Source organism: Oncorhynchus masou, chromosome 19 (genome assembly GCF_036934945.1).
Source record: "Oncorhynchus masou masou isolate Uvic2021 chromosome 19, UVic_Omas_1.1, whole genome shotgun sequence".
In the NCBI taxonomy this organism is placed as follows: Eukaryota; Metazoa; Chordata; class Actinopteri; order Salmoniformes; family Salmonidae; genus Oncorhynchus; species Oncorhynchus masou.
The window spans coordinates 22,427,745-22,440,227 of record NC_088230.1 but is presented as its reverse complement, the minus strand read 5'-3'; the positions used below and the strand labels follow the sequence as shown (position 1 = coordinate 22,440,227).

The 12,483-nt window shown below is 41.8% G+C and overlaps 1 protein-coding gene across 2 annotated transcripts; it reads right to left on the bottom strand.

The window, feature by feature from the left end:
• Positions 1-4,355: 4,355 nt before the first annotated feature.
• Positions 4,356-11,048, bottom strand: LOC135506012 (cyclic GMP-AMP phosphodiesterase SMPDL3A-like). 2 transcript variants are annotated; one of them, XM_064925340.1, is made up of 8 exons: positions 10,809-11,048; positions 10,273-10,486; positions 8,896-9,040; positions 8,513-8,609; positions 8,149-8,312; positions 7,756-7,936; positions 6,238-6,362; positions 4,356-5,552 (listed from the first exon to the last, which is right to left on the bottom strand). In XM_064925340.1, the coding sequence occupies exons 1-8, from the start codon at positions 10,909-10,911 to the stop codon at positions 5,250-5,252; spliced, it is 1,332 nt and encodes a 443-aa protein (XP_064781412.1). In that variant the 5' UTR covers positions 10,912-11,048; the 3' UTR covers positions 4,356-5,249. The 2 variants fall into 2 exon arrangements, with proteins under 2 accessions (XP_064781412.1, XP_064781413.1); XM_064925341.1 differs by lacking the exon at positions 10,273-10,486 and having other exon boundaries at positions 10,809-10,888.
• Between the last annotated feature and the right edge of the window lie 1,435 nt (positions 11,049-12,483).

Genomic DNA, 12,483 nt, shown 5'->3' with positions numbered 1-12,483 from the left:
CGGGCTATGCTCGGCCCACAAAGGAACGGGGTACAATCGGCTTAGAGCTCAATCAGATCTGAACCCCGACTGCTGTCTTGTGGGTTCATAAAGACGGCCATTCATGCTGGCTGACAAATTGCCACTGAAGCATGAGACGAAAGGAACCCCCCTGGTCGTGTTTCTGCCTGCTCCCCTTCTCTCTCTCACCCCTGGCCCTTTCCCCCTTCAAGACCCCCCCTCTTACCCCCATCGTTGGGGAAATAGGCTGGATTGCACAATCACCATGCCTCCCTCTCAATGGCTGGTCTGTGCCAAGTTTGGCTTTGAAAATCTGTTTCACTAAGTCTCTTTATATTTTGTAGGAGAAGGAGTAGGGTGTGAGAGCTAGCATCACATGAGGTTAACTCTATGAATAGAACATTGTGTTGGTCCACAGGGGAATTTGGCTATACAAAGAGTTATATTAGACTTAAGATTTACTTTTGATTTTCTAAATGCTTATAGAAGTGGCAATGGCTATCTTGCATTTCACCACTTATAAACAATAAAACACTTGCCATTCCTGTGAATTTACAAACATTTTCAACCTCCTGTATTGTAAAAAATCATTAGACGACCATGCTTCACCTTTCTGTGAGTTAAGGTAAAAAGTGATTAATCAATGTCCATACTTGATGAATAAAATAAAAACCTGAATGGAACAAAGCAACACTTACATAGGGTTGAGCCTTGTTGTAGGCCAACAATACTAGTCTCAATTACTTTCCGGTGAATAAAACACAAAGCTGGGAACGAGACAGTGAACTGGCCAATAAGCAGAACAGTAAGCAGTATTTACAAACCACAGGAATTTCCCACAGGAGGATTGCCAGGCTGGGGAGAGAGAGGTTACTTAGCAGTCACAGACCAGACCCCTCTTGTCCTTGCTGACACAGATTCAACACCAAGGCTATGCATTGTTGACAGAGCTCCTGAAGATGAGCCCCAATAGAGGTGTGACTATGAAAAGGTCTGACCGTCTATCCAGACCATCTCTCACTCTCAGTAGGTAATAGAACACTTGGGCTCCCGAGTGGCGCAGCGGTCTAAGGCACTACTTCTCAGTGCTAGACGCATCACTACAGACACCCTGGTTCGAATCCAGGCTGTATCACCACCGGCTGTGATTGGGAGTCCTATAGGGCGGCACACAATTGGCCCAGCATCGTCCGGGTTCGGCCAGTGTAGGCCATTATTGTAAATAAGAATTTGTTCTTAACTGACTTGCCTCGTTAAATTAAGATGAAATAAAAATACTTCTCATGATTCAAGGGGTTTGTATTGGTCTTCAACTGGCTCTGCATCTATACTATCTGTAATGGGACCCTGGTATTTTGTGGTAAAGGCATATCTGAATCATCCAACAATGTTACAACTTGCAACATTGATTTGAAACATAATTTATTGCACAAACAAGCACAAAGTACTTGTTGCTGGAATAGACCCACGGGTTGTTAGGCTATTTTGTACTTTAAATGGCACCCTTTTAGGTTTTAGTCGCTGCATGCAAAATAAGTCCTTTTAAAATGAGATCAGAATCTCTTACATTGAAATCAAGTGATAGAGAGGAGGGTAAGTGAGGACAGGTCACTGATAAGCACTAGTCTTCAGCAAGATGGCTTATGGCTTGTCTCTTCATTAGACTGAGGGTGTGAAATATTGACCTGGGCTATGAGACCCGTTCACACGCCACCTCCACATAATAACCATGCACACTACAACCACGAGCTGCAATTGTTACTAGACACCCAGTGGCAGGTTTAATGCCTGAACAAGTTCATTACTGGCTACTACGCCTCCTCCTCTGCAACCCCGGAGCGTCTTGGAGACACAGCCAAGATAAATGGGACAACAAAACAATGCACAGCTGGCTCTAACACATAACACTTCAGTCACCATGGCCATAGATGGAAAGACTGTGGAGAGGGTGAGGTAATCTAACGTAAACAATCTCAAAACCCACCGTTTCAGTCTGTCTTCCCCCTAATTTTAGCTCCCCCCTTACTCAGCCCTAGCTAAGCAGCTTTTATATAATTGTCTTATTCTATACTCTTTGCTGTTGATCTTCCTTGTTGTTGTTTTTTGAAAGGCACTTCAAATCCCATGTATTATTATTATAAGAGACATGAGGATGTTTGGATGTTAAATAGTTTTTAATAATCCATAGGGACTCCTCAATAACTGAACAGATGCTCTAAGTGATATTAAGACCGGGTACGACACGATTACCTAACATTGTGTCATTGCTCTCCGTGTTGAATAAAAGTCTCCCTGATCAAAGTGGCACAGTGTATTCTGTGTTGAGTGGGTTCTGTGCTCTGCCTCCATTCCCTGAAATTAACAGTCATATTCCAAAGATTCCAGTTCCCCAAGGGCCTGCCCAGGTACACAATCTTGACAGTAATCCACAGATTAAATGTTTTGCAGCATAAACCCAGCCAGCAGAAATAAAAGTGCTGTGAGGTGTGGCGACTGATGACAGTCTACTTGACCATAATGAGGCCTGGTAATTAGCGTAGACTTGACCTGCTGGGGTCCCTCACAACTACAGCTCTTAAGGTTTTCAGGAAGCAAAGAGCACTCTACAAGTCTAGGCATACGTGACAGCATTAACCATGCCTTATTACTTTCTTAATTGGCTACAGGTACAAAATAGAATCCAATTCAGATAGAGAAACATGGACGTATAGAAATTGTGTTCTATTGTGGATTTGTACATTTCATAGCATAGACTATTTACATTACTGAAAATATGTAAAGCAATACTCTCCATTATATAAGCAAGGCAGGCTGTTGAGTTCCTTGTATCTCTAAGGCGATATGAAGGTCAGAGGCATATAACGGCATTAAGTCCACCGAGGCTTAAGAACTCAGCCTTCTGTCACTATTGTCTGAGTGGATTCTTGGTTTGAAATGTAGAGGCTTGGAGGCTTCCTGAGAAAGCGTGCCTCCCTTCTCATAAGATGCCTAGAATGCTACTGACAGTTGAAGTGTCTTTCCTGGGCTCAGCCATATCCCGCTCTCTCCTCAGTTCCACCCTACCCAAATCCTTGTTCAGCGGGTGTATAACTGGTATTATTGCCTCTCTTTCAGTGTAGAGGAGGCCAATCCAGGCATTCACTACTACTGCCCACCATAGGAGGGGCCCTCAGTCACTGTATCCTACTAGATTTATACTGTTGTTTAAAACCTGGCCTGAGTGGGTGGCTAGCGGGGTAGTGAAGACTGAAGAGCAGGAGACCCATTCTATTCTCAAATGGAGTCACAGCGACAGGGAAAATATTGACCCATCTCTCTCTTTTTCACTCCATCAGTGGCTGGTTCTTTGAGATGAAACAGCTTATCTGATTGGCAGGCCAGGGATTCACGCTCATTAGTGGATCTCAGTCATTAATGAGGCCTGCCAGAGTTCTGCTGCAGTTACCCCGGAGTCGTCTTTATCACCATGTCAACCGCTAACTTCATTTCCACAGTCCCTTCCACCGGGTATTGTGGCTCCTCCATACTCTCTGCCCCTGAATGCTAATGACTAAACTCAGTTGAGGGCATATGAGTGGAAAGATTTTGTCCCCAATTCCAAAAGGCAAGGGCAGATAGTCATCCTGGAGTAGATCGTGTGTGGAGAGGGGAGAATAGGAGAGAGGGGGGAAGAGAGGGAGAGAAGGGAAGAGGGGGGTAGAAGAAAGAGGAGAGTGGGGGGAAGAGAGGGAGAGGATAAGGGGAAGATGAGAGAAGAAGAGGGAGAGGAGAAGAGGAGATGGGGGAAGAGATGGAGAGGAGAGAGGGGGAAGAGATGGAGAGGAGAAGAGGGGGAAGAGGAGATGGAGGAAGAGATGGAGAGGAGAGAAGAGATGGAGAGGAGAAGAGGGGGTCAAATGGGGTTGGGGCTGTCTGATTCCCATCCGCTCAACCCCCATCTCCCCTACAGAGTGGTTTGGTCTAGCGAGGCATTTCCGAGGTCATGCGTTAACCTCTCTCACAGTACAGCTATATAAGGGGCTGGGGAGCACATGAAGAGAAGTGCAGCATTACAGCTGGGAAAACTAGGGCCCCTTTGATCTAGAGAGCTTGATCTCAGTAACATGAGAAAACAGGCGTCTCAGAGAAATAATATCAGAACTTACAAATGCAGAGTAAATTGTGCCATCTTTTATTTGTAAAAAAATAAACAAGCTGTTCATTGAAATAACAAAAATCTTTCTCATGAATGCCCTCACTTTCTGTGCAAGTTTCACTTAGAGCTAATTTGCTTTGTACTGCAAGCAAAGCAATTCAGTTTAGAGTTTATTCAATAACTGCCAGATATTTTCAAAGCAATAAACAGACAATGTGCATAGGAGTTAGTTATTTATTTCCCTTTGATTATAACATTTCACAGAGAGAAAGTTTGTCAAAATATCTGGCCTTTTGCAATTATATAATCATCAACATTTCAAGGTATCATATACATATTTCATCTTCAGATTTGCTTCAAAATTTTCAAGGACTCCAGCCATAGACTGTTCTCTCTACTACCACATGGCAAGCGGTACAGGAGTGCCAAGTCTAGGACAAAAAGGCCAAGCCATAAGACTCCTGAACAGGTAATCAAATGGTTACCCAAACTATTTGCATTGTGTTTCCCCCCCTCCAACCCCTCTTTTTACACTGCTGCTACTCTGTTTATCATATGCATAGTCACTTTAACTATACATACATTCATTCATGTACATACTACCTCAATTGGGCCGATCAACCAGTGCTCCCGCACATTAGCTAACCGGGCTATCTGCATTGTGTCCCGCTACCCACCAACCCCTCTTTTACGCTACTGCTACTCTCTGTTCATCATATATGCATAGTCACTTTAACCATATCTACATGTACATACTACCTCAATCAGCCTGACTAACCAGTGTCTTTATGTAGCCTCGCTACTCTTATAGCCTCACTACTGTATATAGCCTGTCTTTTTACTGTTGTTTAATTTCTTTACTTACCTATTGTTCACCTAACACCTTTTTTGCACTATTAGTTGGAGCCTGTAAGTAAGCATTTCACTGTAAGGTCTACAGCTGTTGTATTTGGTGCATGTGACAAATAAACTTTGATTTGAAATTATTCAATTGAGAGTATTACAAAAAATACATTTACATTTCATGGTCATGTGAAAACATAAGAAATATCTCTACACATATAAAATCCCTGAATTTTCAGATTAACTCCCACAAAAAAAAGAAGATAATGTTTTAATGTCCCTTTTCAATACATTTGGAATAGGAGGCACGGTCTAAGGACTGCACCGCACAGACCTGAGTCAGCTTGCAGGCCCCATCACACACAATGGTATCATCATAGCTCACCATAAAATGGCTAAAATACTTCTGAAATGCTTTGCTTTGCTGCATTTCAAAACTCAAGACAAGTTTAAACAGGCTGTGTGGTTGAATGTCCTTTAATCCAAACGCTTCAGTCATTACATATTCAAGTTTCCAGTCAGATCTTTTTTCTTGGTTGGCTTCGGTGAGATTCAAGTAGTACTGCCAAATATCCTTCAGAGAGAGAAAGACTATTTCAAAACCATGAAAAGCCATGTAAAACCCCCACTCTGAGAAAGTACCTTGACTAGAAGTAGTGATGTGTGACAGCACCATTAATCATGAAGGAACATCATTGCTGTGGGTCTAGGGGCTGGTTAAGCTGTTGAGGGCTAATTTACCTAAATTACATTGACCTGAATGGTCCCAATTTTAATAAGTTTAGTGAAGATGTTTCTGACTCTCTTATTTTCCGCCTGGCCTTTTCTTAACAGATTACCCCAGAAAGTAGAGCTACTAGATATTTAAGGGCTATGCCCTCCCCAATGTTGACAGTGGAGCTTACTGCAGTGCTAACATGTTCTAGCTCCCGTCTAAGGGGGATGCTGGAATCACCTGTAAGCTACTCTGAGCACTATGTTGTATAAGCGAGAATCACATGGGGATTTCTGTACTTTGATAAACCAAGACAAGGACAGATCAGTGCAGATCTTAATGATAAGAGGGAAAATGAAAATGCAGAACTGAAATCGGCCTCTGCGTGGGAATGATGAAATAGTCCTGGCTACCTACATCCCCTTGAGAGAGTTAATAAGGTTAGAAATGAGGATGATAATACATTATATCAATGGATATTTCCAAACATGTTCAAATGAAAGGGGCCTGTCCAAAACCACTGGATAATGGTGGTTGTACTTACCAGCAGCCTGTAGTCCTGCGGGTCATAGTGGTACATGCGGAAGGCTGGGTTGTTGGAGTATGGCTCTTCTGCACTCTTGATTGGAGTAACAGCCGGTGTGACAAACAGGGAATTAACCGGTTCCCCTTCAAAGCAAACAAATGAGGATGATTTGGGTAAATAAATAAATGGCTAAAAGCATTCATTCCATTGAGTTCAACTAGTTAGACAAACATGCATTTTCGTGGCCGTGGGGATTCTAGCCAACACTGGCAGTCATTGTAACACTGAACCCATAGGAGATGAAAGGTGGATTTGAATTGTCTAAGTAACTTGAGGCAGTGTTGAACATGATCTAAATGCGTCATTATATCTGGAAAGGTACAAAAGATTACTCAGTGTATGATGCCTCGTTCACACCCTGATGTTTTGTCTGGCTACCAATCCACATCGCTCCGGCCAAACGCCACGCCCATTAACATTTCTTCTCTAGAATGATTCTAAATTTGTTCTCCTCCTTGATGACTTCTCGAATGCGAACACATTCAAGCCGATCTGATTGGTCCCAGAAACCGATGGGTTGGGCCCAGGGCTGTAGCCAGGGTCTGAGTTATACTGAGGTTGAAAATGCTATGGAGAACAGCAAAAACAAGTAAAAATGACCCCAGCCATTAAACCCATTAGAGGCTGTAGCTTCATTCACCTCAGTTAATCTACACACACATAGCCTATAAGATATACAATTAGCCGCTACACATTAACTCAGAACCAGGATTAAAACCTAGCATTTAAAACGTACAGAGGGATATGTAAGAGAAAAAATATTTTATTAACAAAAAGGTATACAAATCCACGTGTAACTTTTTTTATTGTTGCAGTTTTATAGCCAATTGTCTGAAATTCTACACATTTTGCCATGGGGTAGGGAGAAGTTTTAAAAGATAATTCCCTGCAATTCTACAAATTTGGCCATGATTTATGCCATGTTAATATGATATCTGAGTGAGTGTGACTATCAAAATCAATAGGAGCCACCTGGAGGCAAGGTAATTGGAGGTAATTCGGCCATGAATACTATAAAATAAGAGAGCTGGCTAGAATAATTTAACAAATCTGAAAATATTTGACTGATATGTGCTAATTGAGTGACTGTCAATGAGTGACATAACATGGGGAAAACTGCTGATGCACAACCAGTTTTCTAAATTGCACCTTGTGAATTCCACTATTTTAACTTTCAACAGTGTTTATTTAGATTGGTTAGAGATGATCCAATCGATGATAACTTGTTTTGTACAATGCCCCTCAATTTGATGTCAGCAGAAAGGATTTCTACGATGGCAGTCTCAGACTGAATGCATGTTGTGATAGAGCAGTGGAATTAAATTCAGTATGAGTCGTCAGGCAACTGATATGTAGGATGGAGATGTAATAATTTGATCTCAGATAATAAAAAATAATGTTCATACCTCATCCTGACCCAGTCAGTTATCCCTTGATGACAGTAACACAGAGCTTTGACACTAGCCAGTGACTCACCTTGTTGGTCCTGCAAGACCATTATGCTGTCTCTGTGAGTGTGGCCATAGAAATGCCCTGAGATGATGTCACTGTAGTCACGAAAGATCTTCACAAGTCTCTCATTGTAGGCTTCTCTGACGGCGGTGGTGTTCCTGGCAAAGGGCAAGTAACCCACTGGAACATGAGCAATTACAATGACCTACAGAGGGACGACAGGAGGAACAGCATGTTAAGGCACCAGAAGAGAAAAATATTGCTTTTAAAAAGATATAATCAGTTATTTGCTGTATATTATCCTGTCTTCTGTATAAGGCTGCTTAGGATCCAGGCTGGACTATTCAGAAGCCATCCTCACTTGGATAGACAGAGAGATATTCCTTCTACAGAGTAATGTAGTGATGACCTATTTACCTTCTCCATGCTCTGAGCAGATGCTTCCAGGGTGTCCTGCAGCCACCGGAACTGTCCAGCCGGGTCACTCATATTCACTGTCACTTTATTAGGGCTATAGTATAGGATAGTGTTCAGGCTTATCAGTCGCAGCTTGGGCTGTACCATCTGAGAATAAAATCCACCTTCACAAAAGACATCAAATTCAGGGTCAAGTAAGGTTATTGTATCAAGTTATTGTGAGTTCTGAAAGGGTTATCAATATGTACATGTTTATGTAGATTAAAAACAATGCAAAAAGCAAATGCATAGTAATACCAGGCACCAAGAGGCCTGATCAGCAGGTCTAACACTAGTTCCCATGTTCTAAACACAATCAGATTACCTTCTCTGAGAGTTACAAGGGCTTCTGGCTTTAACCAAGGCTCCCACAGTTTGGCTGCAGCCTGGTAAATATCATTAGTGGATGTTGGAAGTTGATCCTGAAAAGAATGACCACTGTGTCATGGAAATAGAGTAGGCATATAGACTGACAAAAATGAAACAAACATTCTGATGAGAGAAAATTACAAACTGCTGCTACTCATCTTTCATTTATGCTAAAAAATTCCTTTATTTCCAAAAAACATTCATCTTTCAGATGTACAGATTAAATCTCTGGTTTGACCCAGAGTCTACCACAATCGGCATTTGGCCAGATGACTATACATCGCAGGTACTTCTCCACCAAATCACCTCCCCATAAGTGGAATACTGTAAATAAAATACCTGTGGCCAGTAGTCATGATTCCCAAGGGCGGGGTACACTAGCATGTCTGGAAAGAACTCCCTGATGGTTTGAGTCATGTTGCTGATGACTTGGATTACCACATCTGTGGACAGCTCCCCTGCAGGGACATGTGGAGGGCTGTCTCTGGGGGGGGGGGGGGATAAGCCCATTTTAATAACTTATTAGAGCCCAGGACATAATTTATAAAATATAACAAATATGTGCTCATGAATTACCCCTAAATCCCTGTAATCCAGGGGTTGGCTTTGTAAACACACATTTTAATATAGGTGCAGTGGCAGGGGCATTCCACCAAAGCATATGAATTCTGCTTAACACACATTATACATGCCAATAAAATGTCAGGCTTAACTGATTAACTGGAGATTTATGAGTTGGAATGACAAAGCACCATACACATGCAGTACATAACCCTTCATGTGATGTAAAATTCATATTTTCAGGCATTAGCTTAGCATTTACTTCATGTTTAATAGTCTTCCGTATGCGTCGCTCTTCACTCTATTCATACTGTATGCACACCTATCTGATGCCGAGTCGTCCTTCCCCCCACTAGTTGCACGTTGGCTTTAATGACTTTATAGCACTTCATTTTCATATCAGCAGAAAGTCTTGTATTGATGACTTATGGTTTATTTGGCTGCATGTGCAAATTACTTATTTTATTTTGTATAGCGACGCACACAGCTTACAGCTGATTCAAGACCAGTGGCGTAATGTAAGGTCCAAGCATATTTTACACATTTGCCATGAGGCTGAGAGAAAATTGTACTGTTTTAGAGCTCATTTTCTGCTATTCTATACATTTTGCCATGAGGCTGAGATTTCTTTCTCCAGTTTTAAAGCTAATTTCCTGTAGTCCCCCTCCCCCAAAAAATCATGGCTTATGACGTGTTCATATTCTATCGCGGGCCCACCTTACATATACTGGGGCAGTGTGTGCTACACCAATGTTCCAGCTGAATGACTATACAATGGCTGCCCAATACCAGTCCTGGAGGGCCAAAACACTCCTGCTTTTTGTTTCTACCTGGTAGTTAATTGCACTCCTATGGTGTCCCCGTTTGGAAGGAGAGGCCATCCAGGACCAGAATTGGGCAGCCCTGCTATACAGACATTGATTACGTTTAACTTCACTCCAAAAGATCACTGATTTGTTGCTTATGTTACAACAATTATATCTGTGACAAGATCATTTTTTGTTATCCAATGAAAGGAAAGAGGAAGCAATTTACTATTGTTTGTTTTTTTAACCCTCTCAAACTGTACGTCTCCAATGTTGTTGTATGTGACATAGGGATACAAATCCACAGGCACACTACATATGGCTCTTCATAACATATAAAGTTACAAACCCTGTCCAGATCATAAACTCTGGCTGTGGGGCCACTTGTTTCATGTGCTGAAAGGCTGACAGGATGAGCTGGTAGGGAGAATCACACATGAAATCTCCAAACAGACCAGGGTTTGAGGCTGGGACACCCTTAGAGGAGAAACACACTTTGGTGTGGTCATCAGTCACATGGTAGGTGGGGTCCAAATGCAGATCAGAGATGTGCCAGAATCTCCCTGAAATTGAAATATTATTGGGCATGTTATATCGATCTACTTTATAACATGTAGGGGATGATGTAAATCATGCTAGTCACATCAAATGACCAGGACGTAGGTTAACTATTTATTTTTTCCCCAGAAAATAAATGTAATTTTAGTAGGTTGTGTTATAAAACGTTTCTGAAGTAAAACCTGGTTTAAACGTTAAACACTATAATACACGGGCATATACACAACACAAACAGCAAACACTAGCATGCGCTTTCATTTTCTAAGCAAAATTATTTTGACAACTCAACATAATCCATGGGTGCAATCAACGCTATAAACAACGTACCTATGCTTGGCAGGTGAATGCTATTTACAGGTGAAAGAGGCGCCGCGTAAATCAGCAGCACGTTGAACAGCAGCCCAAATAGAAGATTGGACACGACCCCCATATTGTCACATTAAACAAAAAAAACAGTGAGACAAATTGCAGTTGTTTGGATATATCATTGACGTTTTCTCAGCTGATACAATCGGGAAGTACGGCGCTCATGTGACTGCTTTGTCCAGGTCGGAAACGAACAGTACGGTCACGTGGTAAATTCCAAAGCGAGTCAAGAGAGCACATGGGGGGAATTCTGACCCGAGTTAAACGCGCGTAAATTGAACGTAATTCCCTTTTTGTGCACTTCTCTCTACTCCTATTCTGACCATGAATTTTAACACGAGAATAGCATGCCATTCACCTGCTACTGGAGATCATAAAAATGGAGGTGTGGTGGAGGTGTGTCTACAGATATGTTGTATTCTGACTTGATTTATTTCTATCATAATTCCATTATCTTTATGTGAGATGAAACGTTCAATAAGGTCTAGCAAACTGTTGGTTGCAAGTGGAACAACATCTTTCTTTTTTCCAATGAAATAACACCATTATCCATGCACTGTAATTTACAAATTGAGAAGAGCTATTGATAGAGCTAGGTAAATGAGTAAAGCTTTGGATAAGGGTATTGTAAATATAAATTACAATTGTTTTAGATACATTTTACCTTATGATCGCTGAAGACAAATGTGAAACCAGAAAAAAATGGCAGCAAACTGAAGAATATCAACAGTCTTAGCGTTAGTTTCCTTATGTTTTGCATCATTACATTACATCGTTGGTTTGCCTTTCTTTCCTCTGTGTGGTTGTTTCTAAGGATCAAAATCAAATTTCATTTATCACATGCTCCGAATACAACAGGCGTATGCTTGGCTGGGGAGGGGTCTTTGGCCTGGTTTGCTAACTACCTCTCTCAAAGAGTGAAGTGTATAAAGTCAGAACATCTGCTGTCTCAGCCACTGCCTGTCACCAAGGGTGTACAACAAAGCTTGATCCTAGGCACAACACTCTTCTCAGTTTACATCAACAACATAGCCTAGGGAGTAGGAAGCTCTCTTCCCCATTTATATGTGGATGATACAGCTTTATACTCTGCTGGCCCCTCCCTGGATTTTGTGTTAAACGCTCTACAACAAAGCTTTCTTAGTGTCCAACAAGCTATCTCTGGCCCTTAACCTTGTTCCGAACACCTCCAAAACAAAGGTAATGTCGTTTGGTAAGAATAATGCCACTTTCCCCACTGGTGTGATTACTTCCTCGAGGGTTTAGAGGTCTTGTATGAGGTCACCTCATAGAAGTACATGGGAGTATGGCTAGATGGTGCACTGTCCTTCTCTCAGCACATATCAAAGCTGTAGGTTAAATTTAAATCTAGACTTTATTTCCTCTATCGTAATCGCTCCTTTTTCACACCAGCTACCAAACTAACCCTGATTTAGATTACCATTCTACCCATGCTAGATTACAGAGATGTAATTTATAGATCGGCAGGTAAGAGTGCTCGAGCGGCTGGACGTCCTTTACCAGTCGGCCATCAGATTTGCCACGAATGCTCCTTATAGGACACACCATTGCACTCTATACTCTTCTGTAAACTGGTCATCTCTGTATACCCATCACAAGACCCACTGGTTAATGC